Source organism: Podarcis cretensis (assembly GCF_951804945.1).
Source record: "Podarcis cretensis genome assembly, chromosome: 14".
Taxonomy (NCBI): domain Eukaryota; kingdom Metazoa; phylum Chordata; class Lepidosauria; order Squamata; family Lacertidae; genus Podarcis; species Podarcis cretensis.
Genome location: NC_137183.1, coordinates 28,883,719 through 28,907,785, shown reverse-complemented (window position 1 = coordinate 28,907,785; position 24,067 = coordinate 28,883,719). Strand labels below are relative to the sequence as shown.

Genomic DNA, 24,067 nt, shown 5'->3' with positions numbered 1-24,067 from the left:
ATCTAATGACTATTGCAGCCCCACCTGTTTGTCTGGCAAAGAGGCAACTTCTGTCTTACTCTAATGGCTCCCCGCCCCCCCCCTTCTCCCCCGCAAGGGCAGAACAAGCTGAGCTGTTTGGGAATGCGATTTGCTTCCTTGATAAGCTTAAAACCTTAAGGAGCCTAGGGCCTGGGCGCATGATAGCAAAACTTCAAGGAATGAAGTTATTGAGATCAGGCCTGATTAGTTGTGATGCCTTGGAGGGGAAGAGCTGGAGCTTAACAGCGGACCATAGAACCATAGGACTGTAGCCTTGGAAGGGACCCCGAGTCATTTAGTCCAGCTCCCTGATTCCTCATGCACTGCATGGTTAAACAGTCTCAGGAGGCATCTTGGATGGTTTTAAAACAGAATTGGACCAATCTTTGGAGGGGAGAGCCATTGATGTCTACCAGCCATGATGACTACGCTCTGTCATCAAAGTTTGAGGCAGACAATGCTTCTGAACACCAGTTTCTTGAAACCATAGGAGGGGAGATTGTGCATGAAACCTGCTTGCTGATTTAACCCCAGCCATCTTGTTGGCCGCTGTAGGGAGAGGATGCTGGCCTTACCCAGTGGCTCTTCTTAGGCTGTGATGGAATCACAGCGAAGGAATCCCTGCCAGATGGCCATCCAAGCTCTGTTTAAAAACCTCCCAACAACAGGAGTCCACACTCTTCCAGTGGAGTCAATTCCTCTGCTCTTGCCCTCAGAAAATACTTCCTAACGATTAGCCAGAATCTCCTTTCTTGTCATTTGAATCCATTGGTTCTGGTCTTACCCTCCAGAACAAGCTTGTGCCATCTTCCCTCCAGATATTTGAGAATGGCTATCGTATCTCTGCTAAACAAACCCGCCTCTGCACATGTCCTAACTTACCAACATCTTTTGTAAAGCTGTGTTGCCCAGAACTGGACACAGGACTCCAGGTGGGCTTTTTGACCAAGACCTAAGAGATCTTGCGCTTTTTAGGTTTTTGTATTCTTCTTTTTAAACTGGGCTTCAACGTGTGCCTCACTCTCTACAGGTCACTTACGGCCAAAAGAGCAACTAACAAATGCAATAAAGAAATAAGGAGAGTTTAGAAGCTGTTGGGGAAAATACCCAAAAGTCTCTTGATACCTTGGTTGGCTGTCCCAGGCACTTTGGTATTTTTCCTATCAAAGCTTTCTGGCCCAGTGGAGAGAGTCTCCCCTCCCCTTATTGTGTAGCTGCTGCCCTCCAGAACTCTACTCTCAAACCTGATTTAAAGGCCTATTTCCATTTGCTGCTTTATATCTTCGCCCCTCTAAGAGAGTCGTAAATTAGCGGCTGCAGATTTCGAGCTTTGAAAGGCCTGTGGAGGCGAAGAAAGTGCCAGAGAGGGACTCTTCAGACTTGGCAGTTTGGCTGGCTGGTTGTTGTTTTTCTTTTTTTTTTGCGGGGGGGGGGGGGGGATAATTCACTCTCTGCAAGCAAACCCCTCCCAGCCTACGTCTTGCTTTGGGGGACGGCTCCTTTTGATGCCGGGTTCCCTGGCTGGTAATTATGTCAGATTTATATCTGCGCGAGGGGGTGGGCGGGCAGCTTTGTAGTCGATGTGTCTGTGTGATGTTTTTGGTTGGAGATGGCATTTTAAGGATTATTGAACGAAATGAAATGAGCTGCCTTGATTGCAAGGGGAGGGAAAACCGATCCTTTAATCTGCCTTCTCGCCTTGCCTCTTCCAGCAGGTTGGGAAGAAGATTTGCTGGGCTCAGCTGGTAGCAGGGAGTTGGCTCTCCTCTCACCTTGCCTTCGCGCCCATCCACTCACATTGATGCTGCTTTTGCCAACCTGGGGTCCTCCAGCTGTTTTGAATGGCGACTCCCAGTTTTCACCCAGAACATCTGGAGGGCAAAGTGGCCAGGATGAAGAAAGCTGGTCTAATGGGACTTGTTTGGGGCGACTGTGGCTTTTGTGGGATTTGATTTGAAGGCAAATGTCTGCCTGGTGACGGCAGAGAGAAGTGCGGGGCTGTCCATTATGTGCTCACCTGGCCTGATCTGGGAACCCATGGAACAACGTTCATAGTTGGGTGAGGTCCCTGCAATGGGTGTGGTGGGGCAGGGGAAAGACAGAATGAAAGCAAAGATGGTTTGGGGTGTCTTGAGAAGCCTAGAGATGGCTGGGAACAAAGCCTCACCCAGTCTTCATTAAAAATGTATTTTTCTCTTGAATGTAAGACATTCTGTATAGTTGCTGAGCAGATCAGAACCCTTTAATTCTAAGTTGTGTTGGAATTCATGTGCCCCTGCTTCTCCACAGGAGGTTCATGAGCATGGGCCTTTTTGGTGGTGGCCCTCCATGTTTGGGGATGACTGTCCCCATGGAAACGCGCTTGCTGCCAATCTTATTTGTCTTTAGACAACAGGGAAATACTTTTCTCTTTTCACCCTTAACCTTGAGAGATTGACCTCTTTTAGCTGGAGCAGGATTTATTTGTTTATTTATTTCATGAAATTTATACACTGTTTGTAAAAAAATACTCCTTGAAGTCTGTAGGATGACTCTTTCAAAAGCAGTTACTTGTTTCAAGTGGCCCCTGGGGAATAATTTTAATTCTGCTTCCTCTGTGTTTCCATGGCTTTGAAAGGGTTTAGGGTGGTTTGGAAACCACCTGTGGACTCCTCTTTGCCTGGGGAAAGCCCCTCACCAATCCCCAATTCATATAAGAAATGGAAAGCTTTCAGACATCCCATTCAAGTCCTAGGGGGAGTGAGCCCCAACACTGCTATCTCCTTTGTTTCAGCTGCTCCTAGTGTCATGGTGATTCAGGGTATGTGTTTTAGTCTGTTGCTAATACAAGTACTTGCACATCCCCAAAGGATTCCATCTGGCAAGTCATGAATTTGGGGATGATATCCTGGGGGAACAGTCAAGGAATTCTAGGGTAATCTCCCTATATACATAAAAATGTAAGGCTATCATCACACAGCCAGCATTGGAGGATTTGTAGTGTTTCATCACAATCCATCCAGTGTGGAACTGTTCAGACAGCAGGAAGAAGAAGAACTTGGTATTTTAGTGTGGCAGCACCTACACTTTGAAACTCCATGCCAATTGACACCAGACAGGTGCATTACTGTCCTCTTTGAGCACCTGCTATAAACAGTTTTGTTCAGCTGAGCCTACCCAGATGTTTAGAAATTGGATGCAAGTCTTACCTGTTTTTAGTCTATTGCTATGCTAACTTTTCAAATGCCTTAAATTGTTGTTAATTTCTCTTACTTTGAGCTTTTTAAAAAACAACAACAGCCAAACAGTGTATAAATTTTATCAAATGAGAAAACATTGGCGGGTTTTGTGCAGGCTGCCTTTGAATGGCCTCTGTTTAAGGATTAGTCATTGATTGGCTTTTACTGCTTGTGAATCCTGAGTGGGAAGAGAGGAGGGTTCAATCTTTTTTAAAAATTATTTAGCCACTGGATGAGAACAGCTGTTAACACAAGCTGCCGTGTGTGCATGTGTGTGCGTGCGCACGTGCACACACACTGAAGAAACCCAGCCAGGAGGTGTTAAATAGAAGGCCTGAATGAAAAGACCCCAGTTGCTCCTCCTCTGGCGAAGATATTCCCGCAAGTAAATCCCAGCCACTAACAGTGGTGTGGATGCTGAGCAAGGAGGTTCTGAGCTAACAGACTTCTCAGGTGACCTGCATTAGCTTTATCTGCACACCATCGGGTAGACGCTTGAATGATTCATGCTGTTTTGTGCCCTCCAGACTAGCATGGCAGAGCAAAGCACAGGGTTCCTTGGTGGATGTTTGTCTTTGAGTATATAAAAAACGGAGGAGATTTCTTTTGGGGAAATTGCAGCGGGAGCAGCTGTCTGGAGGCTTTGATGAGCAGTGGATAACTAGGAGAAGTTAGGAACACGGGAAGCTGACACTGAGTCAGAACACTGGTCCATCTAGCTCAGCATTGTCTACACTGACTGGTAGCAGTGGAAACTCTCGGGGGTTTCGGCAGAGACTCTCTCCCAACCCTACCTGGAGATGCTGCTGGGGTTTGGACCTGGGACCTTCTGCCCGCAGAGCAGGTGCTGCCACTGAGCCTTTCTCCAAAAGGCCTAAAAGTGCATCAAGTACAACTCGTCGCCACTTAGGATACATCCAGACAGATTGAAGGATGCTCGTGAAGCAAAATTTCACAGCAGGTTTAAGCTGCCTGTGAGTGGTCCTTTGTGTGGTGCAAGAATTCCTGCCTCTGGCAAACTAATGAGCATGAGAGTCCTCTCCTCTCTTGCAGTTTCCAGCAACTGCACTCAGCAGCATTGCTGCTTCCAGTTGCGGGCAGCATAGCCGTAATAGCTAGCAGCCATCGATACAATTTGGTAACCCTTTAAAACCGTCTAGATGAGTGGCCATCCCTGCTTCCTTGTGGGAGTGAGTGCAATAGTTTTGACTTTGTGCTGCATTGTAGCAGTTAAAATGGCTGTTTAAGCTTCTTGCTTTAAAATAGGTAAAATAATGTCAAAAGATGGTATCTGCCTAATTGGGTGAGCAGAGGAAAGCCAGGTAGGTAGCTGTGTTGGCCTGATGCAGTAGAAATATATATATATAAAATTTAAATTGTCCAGTAGCACCTTAGAGACCAACTAAGTTTATTCTTGGTATGAGCTTTCGTGTGCATGCACACTTCTTCAGATACAGTGGTACCTCAGGTTACAGAAGTTTCAGGTTACAGACTCGGCTAACCCAGAAATAGTACCTCAGGTTAAGAACTTTGCTTCAGGATGAGAACAGAAATTGTGCTCCAGTGGCCCGGCAGTAGTGGGAGGCCCCATTAGCTAAAGTGGTGCTTCATGTTAAGAACAGTTTCAGGTTAAGAACAGACCTCCAGAACGAATTAAGTACTTAACCCAAGGTACCACTGTACTCTGAAACAGAAGTCACCAGGCCTTTATATATAGTGAGAGGGTGGGGAGGGGTATTACTCAGAAGGGTGGTGGGAATGGGTGATTGGTTGGTAGGTGTGGTAAACCTGTAGCTTTATCATGTACAGTGGCGTAGCATGGGTTGTCAGCACCCGGGGCAAGGCAAGTAATTTGTGCCCCCTAACCCGTGGATTTGCACCCCCTAACCCGTGGATTTGCCCTAACCCCAGATGTTGCGCCCGGTGCGGCCGGCCCCCCCCCTGCACCCCCCACGCTACGCCACTGATCATGTATAATGAGATAAGAATCCAATGTCTCTATTCAGACCAGGGGTCTCCATGGTTTTAAGTTTGGTAATAAGTTGTAATTCAGCAACTTCTCTTTCCAGTCTATTTCTGAAATTCTTTTGTAACATGACAGCTGCTTTGAGATCTTGTATAGAATGTCCTGGGAGACTGAAGTGTTCTCCTCCTGGTTTCTCTGTCTTGTGATTCCTGATTTATGTCCATTTATCCTTTGGCGTTGGGTTTGGCCTGGTTGTCCAAACCAGAGTGCCTTTTCAGCCTGGTGGGACCTGCTGGTGAGACAACCCCACCCCCCACCCGGCCCTCTCTGCTTTGAGGTTCCAAGAACATTGCATCAGCTCCAGCTAGTGATCTCCTTAAGAGATAATACTAGGAATCTGCCAAGTGCTTGAGACCCCCCCCCCCTGAGTTGCGGGAGCCCCCTCCCATTTAGCTCAGCTCCTTTAGTTAATGGCAGGGACGCCTGGATTCACATTACAAACCCCCACCCACCCACCTCGCTGCCGCCCCAAATATCTGTTGAATCTCCTGGCTGGGCGTCCTTATTTTTATCTCCTGAATCGGCCTCGTTTGCCTCATGCGATTGGCAAATCCGTAATAACCATTTGCGCCCACGCGCGCCCACACTCCTCCCTGAATTTAATTCTCATCAGCGGCGCTCTCCATCCTGGCTAATAACGCTTTGCTGCCGCAAATAGCTTTCAACACGCCATTGAGAGCCTGGTTGAAGAGCGCACTTGAGCGAGTGCTAGACAGCTGGAAGTGCCCCTAATTGTCTCCCCGAGTGAGAACCGCTTGGAGGCTCAAGGACCTTATTTTCATCTGCTTAGAGAGACAATATTCTGCTTTCAACAAATGCTGGAGGCACTTGGGCGGATGGCCTCATCCCCATCCCTTTCCCCTGCCCGCCTCTGCCCTTAAAGACTCCTTGGGAAACTGGAGGGTGGTATGCAGAAGCAGATAGGTGGCTGTGTGTGTTGCTGTTTTTTCCAAAGGGAAAGGGAGGAACTCAACTCGTTTATCCTCTTGGCTGGCTGGCCTGCTCTGCCAAGCCAAATGTCAGCAGGGGTGCCTGGTGACCCCTCTGCTCACCCCTGGGGGGCTCGATTCTCCTGCGTGCCCCCTAAATCTGTTTCAGGAGCCCCCCACAACCCTCTGGAGCAGATTTGGGAAGGGTGGGGGAGAATGTTGGCGAGTGAGAGGGGAGGGGAAAGTCCTGCTTCTGAAACAGAAACCCTTGCACTAAATGGATGAACACTGTTCAGCACCCAAATGGCAATCATCATCATCATCATCATCATCATCTGCCCTTCACCCTAAGGTCCCCAGGGCAAGTTACAACAACAACAGCCACTCAGAGTGTGGCTGGGGCAACCCAGATGGGTGGGGTACAAATAAAACAACAACAACAACAGAAAATGCAATATCAAAAAACAACAACCCACAGCTGGAAAAAAATCTAATAAAATAACAATAACGTCTAAGATTTTGATTTATGTGGAAATTGTTTCCCATTTGGTTGTGTATTTTTTTGATGTGGTTTATTGTTTAAGACTTTTGTAATTATGTAAATCTTGTTAAGCTGTAAGCTGCCTTGAGCACTGTTTTTTTAACTGTGGAAAAACGGCATACAAATAAAAAATGATGGTAAGGCAGTGGGGTTGTCTAAAGAGCTGACTGGGCAGAAATAGGAAGATAAGGAGAGCCTGCTGGATCAGGCCAATGGCCCATCTAGTCCAGCATCCTGTTCTCATTGTGGCCAACCAGATGCCTCTTCTGGGAGACCCGCAAGCAGGATTCGACCACAAGATCACCCTCCCCTCCTCTGGCTTCCAGCAACTGCTATTCAGAAGCATTGCTTTCTCTAACTCTGAAGGCAGAGCACAGCCATTGTACCTAGTAGCCAATGATAGCCCTTCTCCATGGACTTGTCTAACCCTCTTTTAAAGCCACCCAAGTTCCATAGTTTAGCTATGCGCTGGGTGAAGAAGGACTTCCATTTATCTGTCCTGAATATTCCAACATGTCACTTCTTGCTCTTCTTTTCTCTAAAAAACCCCAAACAGTCCAACCGCTTCTGCATAGTCGCTCCCTCCCCTCGACCATTTGGGTTTCCCTTTTCACAGCTTGCTGGACTGTGGGCCAACCAAGTGGGTGCCCTCTGCCTGTCTTGCCCTCCTGCTCCCATCGCCCCTTGCGGCCACCACATTTGTCTTCCCTCTGATATGGAGGGTGGCGAGTCTGTGTAGATGTCAGGTAGCAGAAGGGGCAATAGGCTTGGGTGACAGGGATGTAGAGTTGAAGATTTGGACATGGGGTGGAGTTGGTGGGCATCTGGTCAGTTGGCAACAACTCAGGGAGAATCCATTTCTTTGGGAGATTTTCAGGGTCATGTTCCTTCAAGATGGACTTAAGTCAGCAGGCAGTTAGTCTTGCTTTTGAGTGCTGTGATTGTCCCCCCAAATGTTCTTCCCTGGTGAGTTTGGCCTCATGTTTGGCAGAAGAGAAAGTGAGTTTGTTCTGCAGTCTTGAGGTGAGAAAACTGCTAAAGCTTTGAGAGGTTCCTTCTTTAAAAATTTACTTTTCCTGTGAGTGTCATCTCCCAGCACAAAGAGGACGAGCTTCATGGTCAAGTGGGGATTCGAACCCCGGTCTCCTCAGGTCCTAGTCCCCGCAACAACCCTGTGAGGTAGGCTCATCACAGCTATCTGCCAATCACCCAATCCCACCACCCTTCTGAGTAATACCCCTCCCCACCTTCTCACTATATAGAAGGGTCTGGTGACTTCTGTTTCAGTGTATCTGAAGAAGTGTGCATGCACACGAAAGCTCATACCAAGAACTAACTTAGTTGGTCTTTAAGGTGCTACTGGAAGGAATTTTTTTATTTTGCCTGTGAGGTAGGTTAGGCTGAGTGACTGGCCCAAGGTTACCCACTGAACTACATAATGGCCAAGTGGGGATTTGAACCCTGGTCTCTCGGGTCCTAGTCTGACACTATAACCACCAACACCACACAGGCTTTCAATTGCTTTTCATTGGATCATGACCCCACCTGCTTGGCATTGACTTTATCTAAATCATGCCCAGTGATTGCTGCCACCTCCTTGCCATCTCTTGGGATGTGTCACAGACCTGTCCAAAAATTGCATTCATAAGCATTCTGTGCATATGGTAAGAATTCTGGTCCTGGCTCCTGGACTCACTGCACTTGATGGAATCTGTTTTTCCTAAGTGGGCTGAAGTTGCCTTTGTTCACCATCACTCACTTGACAGTGTCTCTGCCTGCACCCCCAGCTGCCCGTTCCTCTCCCAAGTGCGGCTTTTATCCAGTGTTAATTTGTGGAGCCAACTTGATTGGCGGCTCCTGCACTCAGCAGAATGGGACCTGCCTTGGCACAGGCATTGTGATTTTTGCAGAGAGCTGTGGTCAGGCAAAGGAGCTATTTGCATAATGTCCTAGTGGGGAATGAGGGGTTAGGGTTGCTGTGGAAACGGGAGGGTGATGAATTAAGGTTGGTTGGTGGGGAGGGGCGAGGGGGCTGAGATGCTGTGATGAATGGGGTGAATTTATGAGGAAGGTGCATTTTCCAAGACCCCCTCCTCTCTCCTGGCATGCCTTCATTCGCCTTAACCAGGGACAAGTGAGTTTTAAATTTTTCATTTGTCAAACTTAACTAAAGCGAACAAATATTTTTAAACGGACTATTGAATTGGATGTTAAGCGGGAAGGTGTAGCTTTGATGTGGGGCCATGTTTCGGAATGCAAAACTTGGAGGTTTCCACACACACACACACCTAACAAAAGTTTGCTTCTGAAATCCTTGCCAACGGCAGAAATATTTACAACTCAGGCTTTGTGACAAAAGGGCCATCTGTGTCCTGTCTGGGACCCCAGAGTACCTTAGTGTTTAGTTTTTAGGCTGCCTCTAATGATAACTTTTAATTTTGTGAGTTTTCGTGGCCTGCTTGTTGATTTTAAACGGCTTCCGTATCCTTGTGGGCTGCCTTGAGGGACTTGAAGGGAGGAGCAGAGCGAAGGGAATACATTTGGTAGCAAGATTTAGCATGAGGAATTTCCAGCCAGAGTAGCGGTCAAAGTGTGGTTGCTGCATTCAGGGTCCCTTCCAATTCTACAATTCTGTGACTCTAAGGCTGCTGAGAGGATGTAGCAAGTCTTGTCTTAATCATCCTAGAATTTTCTCAAGCCCTGATTGGTTGGATGTCCTCTAACCTGTGGAATCCCCCACCACAATAAAACCATTGTGTATTTAAGGCTGCGTTTGCCAACCTGGTGCCCTCCAGACATTTTGGACTTCAGCTCTCATCAGTCCTAGTGCTGTTGTCCAGAGGAATATAAGAACCTGCTGGATCAGACCAAGGGTGGAGGGAGAACATAGCCATTGTGGCTAAGAGGCATTGATAGCGCGGGTGGCGCTGTGGTCTAAACCACTGAGCCTCTTGGGCTTGCCTATCAGAAGGTCAGCGGTCCGAATCCCCGTGACGGGGTGAGCTCCCGTTGCTCGGTCCCTGCTCCTGCCAACCTAGCAGTTTGAAAGCATGTCAGTGCAAGTAGATAAATAGATACCACTTCGGTGGGAAGATAAACAGCATTTCCATGTGCTCTGGCACTCATCATGGTCCTCCATGTGCCAGAAGCGGTTTAGTCATGCTGGCCACATGACCCGGAAAGCTGTCTGTGGACAAACGCTGGCTCCCTCAGCGTGAAAGCGAGATGAGCACCACAACCCCATAGTCACCTTTGACTGGACTTAACTGTCCAGGGGTCCTTTAACTTTTGCCTTTTAGTTGAAAACATCTAGAAGGCACCAGGTTGGCAGAGGCTGTCTTCAGAGGCCACAGGACTCTGTGGTGTCTTGCTGGCAGTGGTTTCTGGAGTGAGAGCCCCTGTTTCTTTTGCCCGTGAGCCTCTCTGTAGGGTGAGGGGTGTGTGCATGGGGTTTGTGCCACTGGGGCAAAAGCTTCTCTTTCTGGGCAAACCAGGATGCTGTTCCTTTTGATTGCCTGTTCTTGGGGTGGGGAGTGGGTTACTATTTGGTTCTGATATCTGTTCCAGGATGCTCTTAAAAGCAGTATGGTCTTAGCTCTTTAAATTTCAGCTCCCCCTCCAAGACAAAGAAATAAAGAATAGAAAAGCTTTTGAAAAGGGGTTTCCGGAGATTGCAGATGCAGAGCTGCTTCCTAGCTGAACTTTTTAATTGGGGGCAGGAGGAGATGGCAGATCAAATTTCAATGGAATGCTCCTGTTTATCTGCTGTTCACTCCATTGTTAGTTAACCCTTTGCTGCCATGGCATTGGAAGAGAGAGGATTATTATCCTGCCAACAGGCCGCCTAATCTCCCTTACTCCATATATGCTCTCTCAACTGCCTCAGTCTGCAGAACTGGCACTGTTACAGGTGTTGTATAACACCCATTCCACATTTGGAAGTGTAGTGGCAGCACCGTACACTTTGGAACTCACTGCCTCTTGATATCAAGCAGGGGGATCTTTCCTGTACTCTTTTTCAGCACCTGCTAAAAATATTCTTTATGCAGAATGCTGATGTGTTTTCAGTTAATTGCTGGTTTGTAAATTTGGGTGTGTGTGTTTTGTTCTTATTAACAAGATTGTTGTTTTATTCTTTTTGTAAACCACTTGGAGGTTTTCTACAATCAAATGGTATATAAATATTATATATAAATATTATGGGGGATCCTGGGAGCAGCAATTACAGTGGTACCTCTGGTTACGTACTTAATTCGTTCCGGAGGTCCATTCCTAACCTGAAACTGTTCTTAACCTGAAGCACCACTTTAGCTAATGGGGCCTCCCGCAGCCGCTGCACGATTTCTGTTCTCATCCTGAAGCAAAGTTCTTAACCCGAGGTACTATTTCTGGGTTAGCAGAGTCTGTAACCTGAAGTGTATGTAACCCGAGGTACCACTGTATTAACTAACTAGCCTTAAAACATTGCACATAAATGTTTCCTGCAGCTGATGTTCTTTGAAAGGGGAAGAATAGTAGAATGCAGGAATCAGAGGCTTCCTCTACAGTTTTCAAAGCCCATTAGAAGAGAAATAGTTTCTGATACATGCATCATGCTCGCTGTAGCTTTTCCTGTCCAAAGGAGAAGAGATATTGTTTGGATAGCCTTCACTGGAAAATCAGCAGCTTGTAAGAACAGAGGACCTTTTGGCTTTCAGGAGATGTGTCTTGAGTTGTTAAATCATTTTTAAAAATTAAATGCTTTATTGATAACAAGCTGCTCTGACTTATGAAAAGGAATTTTGGATCATTTGATCCTATTCCAGTGTGTGCTTTTGACCAGCCTCCATTGTTAGCCTTGTTTGTGGATTCCTTGGCCAGTGATCAGATTTTGTTTGCCTTGGAACCCAGAACTGTTTTAACAGCTGCCCTGGTCCAGGAGTGCTTGTCTTTTATTAACCCTTCCTTTTACAGAGGCTTCCTCTGTGCTAGGAAAACCTGGGTTCTACATCCTGGATGAAATGGACACGCTTGTACAATGCTTCCTGCTCCCCCCGCCCCTAGAAAAATAGGTGCCAGTACTCACCATGAAGTGGTTATAGGAAGTGCCACACTTTTTAACAACAAAAAAAGAGGTGCCGGTACTACGTATCCTTGAATACCTCCTGAAATAAAGAAGTGCTCTTGTGTATTTTGCATGTATTTGCAGTGAAGGATGTCCGAGTCCTGAAGTTTCGCCAGATGCTCTCTGTGTACTTCCAAGCTCACCTATGGGTTCATGAGGATTAGAAACTTGATGTGTGCTTGTGCCCTGTTCCCCCTGCCCCACCCAACTACAGTATTGCAGGATACTGCAATAGGCCTGGAACATAAAGCACTGTGATACCAATTTTGGCTCCCCCCCAGAGAATCATGGGAACTGTAGTTAAGGCTGCTGATAGGTGTTAGGAGATTCCTGTTCCTCTCCCAGGACTACAGTTTCCAGAGTCGTTTAACAATCAGTCCCTCTTCACAGGGAACTCTGGGAATTGTAGCTCTGGGAGGGGAATAGGGGGACACCCTTAAAAAACTACAGCTCCCAGCATTCTCTAGGGGAAGCCGTGACTGTTTAAAATAGTATCAGAGTGCTTTAAATGTATGGTTTAAATGTGGTCATACTGCTGCTGTTACAAACATGCATATGGAATCTGTAGTTGCTGCATGGCAGCTGAGCCAAAGACTTCTCTTTTACATTTGGCCTTGGGTTACGGGAAACTTGACTAATTATAGGATCATTTAAATGTCGAGTTGGAAGAGACTCCAAGGGTCATCTAGTCCAACCCCCCTGCAATGCAGGAATCTCAGCCAAGGATGTGGGCATGCTGTTCCGGGGGTTGCAAAGCTTTTGTTGCAGCTGTTTCTAAACCCTGGATCGTGCCTCTTCCCCTTACCCCCCCAAAAAACCCCCACACACATCTGTAATATGGTATCTGAATGACAGTAAATTGACTCTCTCTCTCTCTCTTTCCTATCTTCTTTCTAGACGGAGATCGCTAAAAGGCTGAACACCATTCTAGCCCAGATCATGCCTTTTCTGTCGCAAGAGGTAAGGATGCCAAGGGGTTTTGCTGTGGGAGAAGTAAGCCAAATCTGCGGAGGAGCCCTTTAGGGTTGAGACCAAATGCTCCTCTCATTTTAAAGACCTGGTTGCAGACAGGAGGGCTGGACTGATGCAGTAATGGGTCGATGGATAGACAGAAGAATCACCACTTAATTTGGTCAAGTGTGGGATAATTGTTGACCCACCATTTTGCTTCAGTACCATCCTGAGCTACTTCTTTCTTAGCCAATAAATGCTTCCTGCAAGTTCCCCAGAGGATGGACTTGCGTCTCTGGGACTTGTCCACAAAGCAGTGTTAGCAGCCAGTTTTGAGAGCCAGTGTGGTGTAACTGTTAGAGTGTCGGTGTAAGATCTGGGAGAGAGCAGGGTTCAAATCCTCCAATTGACCAAAAAAAAACAACACCTCACTGGGTGACTTTGGACCAATCACTGCCTCTTTCAGCCTAACCTACCTCTTGGGGTTGTTGTAGGGATTACATGAGGACCAGAACCTGGGGGAGACGAGGGTTCAAATACGGTAAATGGCTGGGAGGGTGTTTGACTGCTTGGCCACACCCAGTGTTGACATATGACCCTCAGAGAGTTTTCTAAGAGGGATTGTGGCCTTTAGCCTTAAAAGACTTCCCAGCCCCCTTTCCTTAGAGAAACGTACCAGAAGACAGGAAATACTGATGTACGACCAAGTTCTTAAGAAGCAGCTTCTGATCTCTTGAGTACATCTCTTCCCCTCTGTTTTTGTGAGTCCTTCGGGACACATCCACTCTGCAAATCTGGCTTTAATCACCAGGCCTTCCTTGCACAGGGGGTTCTTGGCAGCGTGGCATTGGGGCGATGCTGATAATTGGCTATCAGAATTCTCTGGGGTGCCCCACAGACTTGGTAGTTCCCAGAATTCCCTTGGTGGGGAGTGTCAAAGTAGGAGCTGGGAGGGTCCAGGGTAAATCTCCACCCCTTGCACTCTGCCATGAAGCTCATTGGATGTGACCGGGGGGGGGGGGCAGTCCCAGCCTCTCTGAGCCAAATCTACTTCGCAGGGTTGTTGTGGGGATTAAATAAGACAAGGGAGACCTGCGTACACCACCTTGAGCTCCTTGGAGGAAAAGTTGAGCTATAAATTAAATACAGTCATACCTCATGTTACGTTTGCTTCACGTTGTGGCTGTTTAGGTTACGAATGTGGCAAACCTGGAAGTGTTTACTTCCGGGTTCGTTGCCAGCGCACGCGATCTGTGTGCTTCGTGCATGCACACTAGTGGCACTCTACTTACAGACTTTTCGGGTGCAAATGGCACCCTGAAATGGATTGTGTTCATAAATAGAGGTACCACTGTAAAGCCGAACTGGTGTACCTTTCGATTGTTGGCATTTTCCTTGGATGCAGGGTGCCTCAAGACTTTCTCTCTCTGTGTCCCCGCAGCACCAACAGCAAGTGGCTCAGGCTGTTGAGCGTGCCAAGCAGGTCACGATGACGGAGCTGAACGCCATCATCGGGGTACGTGGAGTTCCCAATCTGCCTCTCACCGTGTGTATTACCCCTTTATTCCTATCATTTACCGTAAACAGAGACAGCCCTGCCCTCCCTGCCGTGGCTTCAGAGAAGGGCTGCGTTTGCAAACAACACTGCCGCTGCCCTGAGCTAAAAGCAGCCTCTCTGCTAGGCCCTTGTTGCTGCTGTGTCTCCAGAGGGCTGGAGACCAAATGCCTGGTTTAAATTTCTCCCAGCAGCCGGGGCAGAAAGAGCTTCTGTCTTGTTTCTTGCCAACACACATGGTTTTAATTATAATGTGCCCCCCCCCCCCAGTTTGTTGACTGCTGGGGTCTTGAGCAGCCAGAAGAGTGATCCTGTTCTTTATTTATTTCCCAAAACATTTTTTGGGCCACCGTCGGTTCCATAAATTCATCCCCTGCCCTATAAAAAGCATTATTCAGAATAGCAGTTTGCACAGCCCGCTAAGGAAGACAATAATGCAATCGGGTTAAAACAGTGACAATTGTGCATTGATTCAAAAGCCAGTTAAAACTATTTAGTTGAATTAATTCAATGAAATTGATGAACATGATCCTGTGATGCCAGCTTTTCAAAGTCCAATAGTTGCTTATGCCTCTAGTGACCTTCTGCCACCCCCTTGCCTCCTAGTGCCCCCCAAGTAATCCCACTGCCCCTGGGAGGGCAATACTGCCCCCTTTGAGAACCACTGCTTTCAGAGCATTTGTACCCTTCTCTTCAGCCAAAAAGGCTCCCGGAGGGGCATACATACAGTTGACCCAAACAAGGCAGCCCCTGCCTGCACAACTTAGAATCCAAAAAAGACATGGCACTCAAGGGAAGGGGACAGGGAGGGAAGAGGAAAATAAAATCTCCAATTTCTGAACACTTGTTCCTAGAATGACCTACTGGTGCAGTTCAAGGGCAGAAGATGCCCAATAGAGCTGGGCCTCCAGCAAATCTCTCCCATGGCATCAGTCTGAGGCAATGACTGCCCCCAGATGACAGCTGAAGGGGCCTGATGGAGCAAGCTCAGCTTCCCCTCCAGTCCTAGAGCTATTTCACCTCCAATGTGCAGATAAACTGTAAGAGGCAGGTGCCTTATACAGTGTATAAGGCCAATGTAGCTCAACACCATTTACACCAGGACGGTCTAACTTTTCATACTACTTGGGTCTCTAGAGTGCTTTGACAACGAATCTGTTGGCTGCACACTGCCTTGTCCCACAAGGGGTGGGGGAAGCGAGGCCAAAATTTGACACCGCCCCCCCCCCCCCTCCACAACCCATTGCAGTGCAGGAATTACAGCCAAATTTAACATGGCCCAGTTGGGGAAACCTGCTGAGATGTAGATGGGCTGGCTGGCTTAATGCAAAATGGTGCCAACAGGGACTTGCCCCTCAGGGAGTAACTGTGGGCATTAATGGAATGTGCAAAGCATTCACTAATATATATATATTTAATGCATTATTTCCTTACTTAAATCCCTCTGTGAATTTTGTTTTTTTAAAAAATATACATTCTTTGCAAGATGACCTTCCTTGCATGCCTGGCAAATCTAGAACTAGACTATGAAATTAAGCCCAGAGTATTTGCTCCCTCGCCCAATAAAGCGAGATGAATGCCGCAACCCTAGAGTCGGTCACGACTGGACCTAATGGTCGGGGGTCCCTTTACCTTTTTATTTGCTCCTCAGCAGATCCTGCAGGATGCAATATGGGAAGCTTTGCTTCAAAACGTTCCTGAAGAATCTTGGAGTTGGTTCTCCTTTGTGTGTGTGAGACACACACACACACACACACACACACACACACACACTTAAAAAAAATGGTCGTCAATTGCTAGCCCTTCTCCTGGCTTCGCTGAGGTCTGTTCTGTCTCTGTTTCGCCGTTGTAGTGCAATGTGTGATGTTGAACTGGGGCGGTTTGGTGTTTCCGTTGCCTTGCCTTGCTCCAGGAGGTGCTGCATATCTTACAGGCTCTATCTAACTGGGTTTTATTTGCTGGCTCAAAACACCTGCCGCTTCTGAGCTGATTCCCGGTTCTTTGCTAAACAGCCTCCCAAATGCATTGAGACAGCACAGGTGTGGCTAACTCTTTGTCCCTCCAGGTGTTGCTGGACTGCAGCTCCCATCATCCCCATCTGCTGAAAGTTGTGGTTCAAAATAGAGTCCCGTGTTAGCTGCCAATGATGCCGAGTCAGGGCAAGAAGAATCCCCTTGAGTTTAGGTCACAGGGAAGCCAGGGCTTTGCCTTTGTTCATCTGAGTCCCTCCCTCAATAATGGATGTTTTAGTTACTTACCTTCTTGTTCCTGTTGATGTTGCTAACATGACATGACCTGGAACTCTTTCCTGTTTGTTTTTCTGCTGTAGTTCTTCTGACTGAATGGTAGTATTTGGAATTTTACGTGTTTGTTTTCTCTCATGTTTGCTTGTAAAAATGAAGGTAGATGAACCCTTGGGTCAAAAAGCAGCCTTGCTATGACACCAGATTCAACCCCCCCAATCCCTCTGCCCCTTAACAAATTCCTTGTTTCCATGCATATTTTCTCTCTCTGTCTCTCTCTTCTTCCTGCATGGTTATAATGGCCCATGGAAATAGACTTCTTGCAACAGTGACAAGACTGTTTTGCTCTGCAAAGGACTCCTTTGGGGGGGGGGGACTGTATTTTGGAGCGGAGGAACTTTAATGTACAGATCAAAGCTTTCCCCATTCATTGCAGACAAAGGAATGTGATGACATATGGAAACACTTTGAATGGGCTTATTGCTTCGTTCGTGGTGGGTGGGGCCCACTTCGCTACCCCTCTGGGTGCCTTGCAGTTGGTGCAACTGCCCTAGTCTCCAAATACCTTGAGACCTCTTCATACAGAGAGGCCTGTCAGGTCTACGTTAGATTACTACAAAGTGTTAAACGCTGGGCTGCCCTTGAAGACTGTTTGGAAACAGCTGCTTGTGCTTGTTGGCAGCCAGATTCTCAACGGTGGCCAGAAAGTCCAAACATATGTTGCCAGTTATGTCCTGACTGTACTGGCTGCCAGATTGTTCTTACACCTATGAAGTCTTAAGAGGGTCCAGGACCCTCATACCTTGGCCACATTGTTGTTTTTTCAGTCGGAGCTTGCCGGAACGGGCACCTCTCAGGTGGGCACCATTACTATTATAAACGAACAAGGGAGGCATTTATAGTGAGTTCCAGCACCTCTTTTTCTAGAAAAATAGCTCTGTTTTTATAGATCTTGGACTGCATGAGCTTTCCCAGATCTCATCGTCTTAATCTGAGACCCTTCTCTGGGTGCCACACTTGAGATACCCCAAGGGTGGTGATGAGAGAATGTCATGGCCCTTCTCATTGATATCCCCATGTTTGTGGAACATTTCCTCCCCCAAAAAAATCCTGGGAGTTGTAGTTAAGGGTGCTGAGTATTGTTAGGAGACACACATGCTCCTCACAGGGCTACTGTGTGTTTTGAGAATTAATCCTTCCTTCCCAGGGAACTCTGGGAATTGTAGCTCTGTGGAGGGAATAGGGGTCTCCTAACAACTCTCAGCACCATTAATGAACTACATCTCCCATAATTATTTGGGGGGAAGCCCATGAGTGTTTGAAGGGACATTATAGTCCTTTAAATGGATCTTGTGAATGCTGTTTGGGGGGCTTTGCTGCTTGGTGTGGGGGAAGAGTGTGAAATGGGGTGGGGGGGGAGACACTGCTCTGTGCCTGAATGGGCTCCTCTTTTCAGAGGCTGCAAGGCAGGTCACAGCAGCCAGAGGCAGATATTGGAATTCAATTTAGGTAAACAATGGAGGCCTCTGAACCCCCCACCCCACCCCCACCCTCCTCCAGCAGGTAATTGCTTCCTAGATGAGATGGAGTGCAAGCCTCTCTCAGCTCTGAGAGCTGATAATGGCCCACCTGACAGATTTCTCCAAAGCAGGAATTATTGTGCTCCTGTGGATCTCTCTCTCTGACTCAGAAGGCTGACAAGGTTGCGCTTGGCTTAGGCGGAAATGTAGCTTGCTTTCACATATACTGAGGACCAACCAAGAAATGACTCTTACCCAGGAGACTGAGGTGGTGGTGAGGATAAGAGAGAGAAGAGGAGGCAAAATTTCAAATATATGTATGGCTGACAGGAGTGGGGGCCTTGTCAGCATATTATACTTCTGCTTAGAGATCTGTCTTGGTTGCCAATTTGCTACCGTCCAAGTTCAGGGTGTTATTATTATATTATAAAGCCCTTAACTGTTGGGAATCTTACGTAGTGGCAGTTGTCCACAGAGGCAGCTTAAAGTCCAAAATAGTTTATTGCTGCAGAAGATAAGGCTTCAGTAACACAGTTCTGGATGTTGATAAATACATATAGCTTGTAGGCTTTGCAGATACAGAACATTAAGTATTTCTGTTGCTGCAACAATTCAAGACATTGTACAGACTCGAACTCACTTCTCAAGACTGACCTTGACACACAGCACAAGATACATGAGCTGACATGCCTTTATCACCTATAGTTAGGCTTGGGCCGTTAATATAGCAATTGCCTTGGCTGACCTTGCACTTGTTGGCTTATCTCATACATGGAGTGATTTATGCTTATTCCCTGTTTATTGATATCCGGCAGGTGCCTTCACTGTACACTCTTTGGTGCCTGCTAAAGACATTTTTGTTCAGACAGACCTACTAGCCATGATGGCTCTGCTCTGCTGCCATAGTTGGAGGAAGCAATGCTTCTGAATACCAGTTTCTGGAAACCACAGGAGGGGAGAGGGCTCTTGTGCTCGAATCCTGCTTGCTGGTTTCCTCCAGGCATCTGGTTGGCCACTGTGAGAAGATGATGCTGGACCAGATGGGCCATATGCCTGATCCTGTAGGCTCTTTTTAGGTTCTTAACTATAACACTTGAAATGCCTTGAGCCTTTTTGGAGTCTCAAGAGAGACTTCCTGGATTATCTTCTATCCCTTGTTGCAGACTGAAGCAGCGCTCTCTTGATAACACTGGGAACTGCCATGTAACAAGTCAGGTCCTTGGTCCATCTGGCTTAGTGTTGTCTGCGCTGACTGGCCGTGACTCTCAGGGAGACTCTCCCAGTCCTTCTTGGCGATGCCATCGGGAATTGAATCTGGGCCTTTCTGCGTGCCAGGCACATGTTCTGCCACTTAGCTTGCGGTACATCTCCTATGGAGGCCTGTCTGGTGCATCAGTCTGAGAATGTGTCTCTTGCAGCACCCAAGAAAAGATGTATCCCCCCAACTTCCGTGTTTCTGGAAGGAACAAGCCAAGGGAGAACAATAGAGGCGGGTACTGTGTCTCCTTTGTCCAAGGAGTTTTCTTGGCAAGGACACTGGAGTGGCTTGCCGGTTCCTGCTCCAGGTGGATCACGTTTGGTCAAAACTCTCCACTATGACCTGTCCATCTTGGGTGGCCCTGCACGGCATAGCTCATAGCTTCTCTGAGTTATTCAAGCCCCTTTGCCACGGCAAGGCAGTGATCCATGAGGGGGCCACTGGGCCCATCACCTCCTGGCAAATTGAAGGGGAAGAAGTGGAGGCAGTGAGAGATTTTACTTTCTTGGACTCCATGATCACTGCAGATGGTGACAGCAGTCACGAAATTAAAAGACGTCTGCTTCTTGGGAGAAAAGCAATGACAAACCTAGACAGCATCTTAAAAAGCAGAGACATCACCTTGCCAACAAAGGCCCATATAGTTAAAGCTATGGTTTTCCCAGTAGTGATGTATGGAAGTGAGAGCTGGACCATCAAGAAAGCTGATCGCTGAAAAATTGATGCTTTTGAATTATGGTGCTGGAGGAGACTCTTGAGAGTCCCATGGACTGCAAGAAGATCAAACCTATCCATTCTTAAGGAAATCAGCCCTGAGTGCTCACTGGAAGGACAGATCCTGAAGCTGAGGCTCCAATACTTTGGCCACCTCATGAGAAGAGAAGACTCCCTGCAAAAGACCCTGATGTTGGGAAAGATTGAGGGCACAAGGAGAAGGGGACGACAGAGGACAAGATGGTTGGACAGTGTTCTTGAAGCTACCAGCATGAGTTTGACCAAACTGTGGGAGGCAGTGGAAGCAGGAGTGCCTGGCGTGCTCTGGTCCATGGGGTCACGAAGAGTCGGACACAACTAAACAACTAACAACTAAACAACCAGTCCCTGCGTCTAGCGTTGCACCTTTTTGGAAGAAAGAACACATAAGGCAGAAGCATTAGAGTAATGCGCAACAAGACCACATGTTTGGCTCTCCCCCTCCTCCGCCTCGCCCAGTCGCCTTGTGCACCCAGGGCACAATCATTTATTTGTTTGTTTGCTGTGTGTTTCATAAAATTTATACGCCACTTGATTATAGAGAAACCTCAAAGTGGTTGACTTTCTGTCCCTCCCCACCCCTGCCTTGCTTCAAGCCTCTGAAACCGAGCCCTGGATTCACTTTGTAGCTCTGGAAATGATTAGAAGACTTGACTAAATTTAATGCAAGTGGTGAACCATTAAATCGGTTAACAAAGCCATGAAGCAGGATGTACATAATCCAATTAAAACCACTCTACATACCAAGATATTCAGCTGCCCAGACGTCCTTATATGGTGGCCGTAACCTCTCATATCCTAACAGTAATTCTTCCCTGCACACTGAACTTATGGCATCCTTTTGTATCCCCGTGATATTGAGATAAGTGCTCCCTACCCACCACCCAAGTTGGCTTTACGAACTTGCAAGCCATGGGTGTGAAGCCAGCCTTCCACCCAGATCAGGGCAAAACTGAAAGGGAGGGAGAATTTCCAGGCTTTCAACTTGCCCTGCATCATTTAACCTCCTTGCTCCCCAGGAACCCCACTTTGACCCATAGCAAATGAAAAGGATCTGGCACATTCTCTTTAACGCACACCCCTCTCCCTCTCCCCTTTGCCCTGCCGGTGAGCCTGTGCTGTGCTATAGAGGTAACTGATCCCTGTTAAGTGATCTTGTGTAATCCGCTGAGATGAACTTGGGAGGCCGAAGGGACAGGACACCAAGAGGTTCCTAGCTTCAGGCAGCCGTCATGAGATCACTTGCACACTTATTCCTTGGTTTGTTTCTATTTTTGAAAAATGGTAAGAGTTGGAAGGGGCCCCTGAGGGTCATCTAGTCCAACCCCCTGCAGTGCAGGAATCACACCTAAAGAATCTCTGGCAGATGGCCAGCCAACCTCTGATTAAAAACCTCTGGTGAAAATGCATGTGTGCATATCACACTTTTGCTCGTGTTGTTTGTTTCAACTTGTGCAGGTTTGCCAAACACACAAGATACTGATATCAGGCAAACACCTTCACTGTACTGTTTTGGGCACCTCCTAAAAACATTTTTTTAAAGGCAAGCCTACCCAGATGTTGAGAAAGTTGATGCGAGTTTTAATCTGTTTTTAGTTTGTTGTTATTTTAACCTTTTGGATATCTTAAATTATGGTTGGTGATTCTTTTTATTGATAACACTGTTTATCTTTTTTTGCAAACCACTTTGAGGGTTTTATTTTTTTGCAATCCAGTGCTGTATAAATTTTGTGAAATAAGTAAGATTGGATTCCTAAAAAAGAGAGAAAGTTTAATATTACTGCAGTTAATAACCCCCCAAAAAATTAATCTGTCCATAAGTAAATTAATATAAAATGCATACTGACAAATAATGCCATACAAGACCACACGGTTATGTGCAACTAATGGTGGGGGAGCTATCACCCCTTCATTTTTTACAATGGAAGTAGCTTCCCCCCTACTCCTGCTAACACACACTGAAGCACTGCAAAGTGCTCCCTTTTCTTGCCACCCTGATTGTGAGCCCCAAGTGAGTGTGCTTAACTACCTGGCATTGAGCATGACCTGTTCCCCCAGTGCCTGGCTGGGTTTGATGGGAGTGGCAGTGGAAAAACACCTGGAGGTAGGCAGCAAGTTGACAAAGACTCTCCTAGAGGAAAGGAGGGGATCATTAACTAAGGACAGGCGCAAGCTTCAGGTTTTCCAATGCTCTGGCAGGAAGGCAAATGCTATTGGTGCTGTTTTGGCCTTGGCTAGGATTGGGAAAGTTTGCATACCTTGATATTACCACCACCACCACCATCACCATCATCCTGCCTTTCAGGATGCTAAATCCTTTCAAGGTCCCTGGCAACAAAACAAAAACCAGTGGCTATTCTGTGCTTCTGAATACCAGTTGCTAGAAGCCACAGGAGGGGAGAGGGGTCTGCATGAGGGTTTCCCACAGGCATTTGGTCGGCCACTATGAGAAGAGAAAACTGAACTGGATGAGCCATTTGAGTGATCCAGCAGTCTCCTCTTATGTTCCTAATCTTGCCTGCATTTTTCTTCTTCTTTTGATTGGTTTGCAGTTCTTGTAGAAAGTCTCTCTCTCTGTCTTTCTCTCTCCTCCCCCTCCCTTCACTGCAGCCTACACTTTCACTTGCTTAATGTTTCATTTTAGGTTTGATTCCCCAGGCCTAAAGCAAAAAATAAACCTGGCCCAGGTTTGCCATTCAAATCTCAGAATTCCAGACTGCAGAGCTTTTAAGTACTGTCAGTAAAACTCAAGGCAATAAATGCTTATCCTTAGCACGTATCAAAGTGCATAACCTTTATACTGTTTCGCCTTTAAAAAACACACAATGTAAACTCAGTTGTATCTAGAATTATGGGTGTGATGCCCAAAAGTACATAAGCAGCTTTTTACAACTTTGTATTTATTTTTTTCCTGCATGAAGGCTTGAAGTACTAACCTTTTCCCAGCCTTGCAGCCACCGTCCTTTCAAGCTCCAGTTTTCCTTCCTTCCTTTTTCGTCAATGCAATTTGACCATCTGGATTTGATTTGGTTTTTGTGAGCGTGATACACCAGGTCTCGTCGCAGCGCTTCTTACCATTGGCTTTATTGCAGCAGCAGCAGCTCCAGGCCCAGCACCTCTCCCATGCGGCCCATGGCCCCCCTGTTCAGCTCCCACCCCACCCCTCGGGCCTGCCGCCACCTGGGATCCCACCGGTCACGGGGAGCAGCTCGGGGCTCCTGGCTCTCGGGGCACTGGGGAGCCAAGCCCACCTGACGGTGAAAGATGAGAAGAACCACCACGACCTGGACCACCGAGGTGAGGAAAGGGCAGGCGGGCCTCTGAACCCCTGCTTCAAAAGTGGGTTGTGGATGTAATTTCCATTTAGGAAGGATGCACCATCCATTCAAAGCACATGGCTTCCCCTCCCCCAAAGAATCCTGGGAACTGTAGTTTAACCTTGTCAGAGCTACGGTCCCCAGCACCCTTGGAGAACTACAGTTCCCAGAATTCTTTAGGGGGAGCCCTGTGCTTTAAATGTATTGTGTGGGCATATGCAGTCTGGGAAACGCAGGGGGGTGGCATTAATGTAGGTTTCCCCAAAATGTTTTTGCCTTAATCCAGGGGGAGGGACTCTTTATCAGTTCAGGGGCAGCGTCTTCTCGCAGGCAGCCAGAGGCAACAGAGGGCAGAGTAATTGGGTGTGGCTTTTTTTGTGCCCGTGGCCCAACCAAACAAAAGGCAGATGTTTCTACATGCCCACAGCTCCATCCTCTTGAGGCGGGAAAATGCACTTGAGGCAGGGGACAGGAAAGGGCCTGGGGAAAGTGTGACTGGGGGCCAGATAGAAATGCATTGAGGGCCACTCTGGGACTGAAGTTCTCCACCAATGTATCAATCCATTCCCAGACTAGTGAAATTCCTACACCCCCCCAAAGGACCTGTGGATCTCTTCCACCAGCAAAAGGG

General features: G+C 47.3%; 1 protein-coding gene across 8 annotated transcripts in view; it reads left to right on the top strand.

Moving 5' to 3' along the window:
• TLE3 (TLE family member 3, transcriptional corepressor) overlaps window positions 1-24,067 on the top strand; it is a 50,458-nt gene that overhangs the window by 7,650 nt on the left and 18,741 nt on the right. For 2 of the 8 annotated variants that reach the window (XM_079953017.1, XM_079953013.1), the window contains exons 5-7: window positions 12,737-12,799; window positions 14,232-14,336; window positions 23,215-23,416. In XM_079953017.1, coding sequence (XP_079809143.1) covers window positions 12,737-12,799; window positions 14,232-14,336; window positions 23,215-23,416 — 370 coding nt within the window. Of the gene's footprint in view, window positions 1-12,736; window positions 12,800-14,231; window positions 14,337-23,211; window positions 23,417-24,067 lie in introns of all 8 variants that reach the window. The other 6 variants (XM_079953019.1, XM_079953016.1, XM_079953018.1 and 3 more) reach the window with 3 other exon arrangements.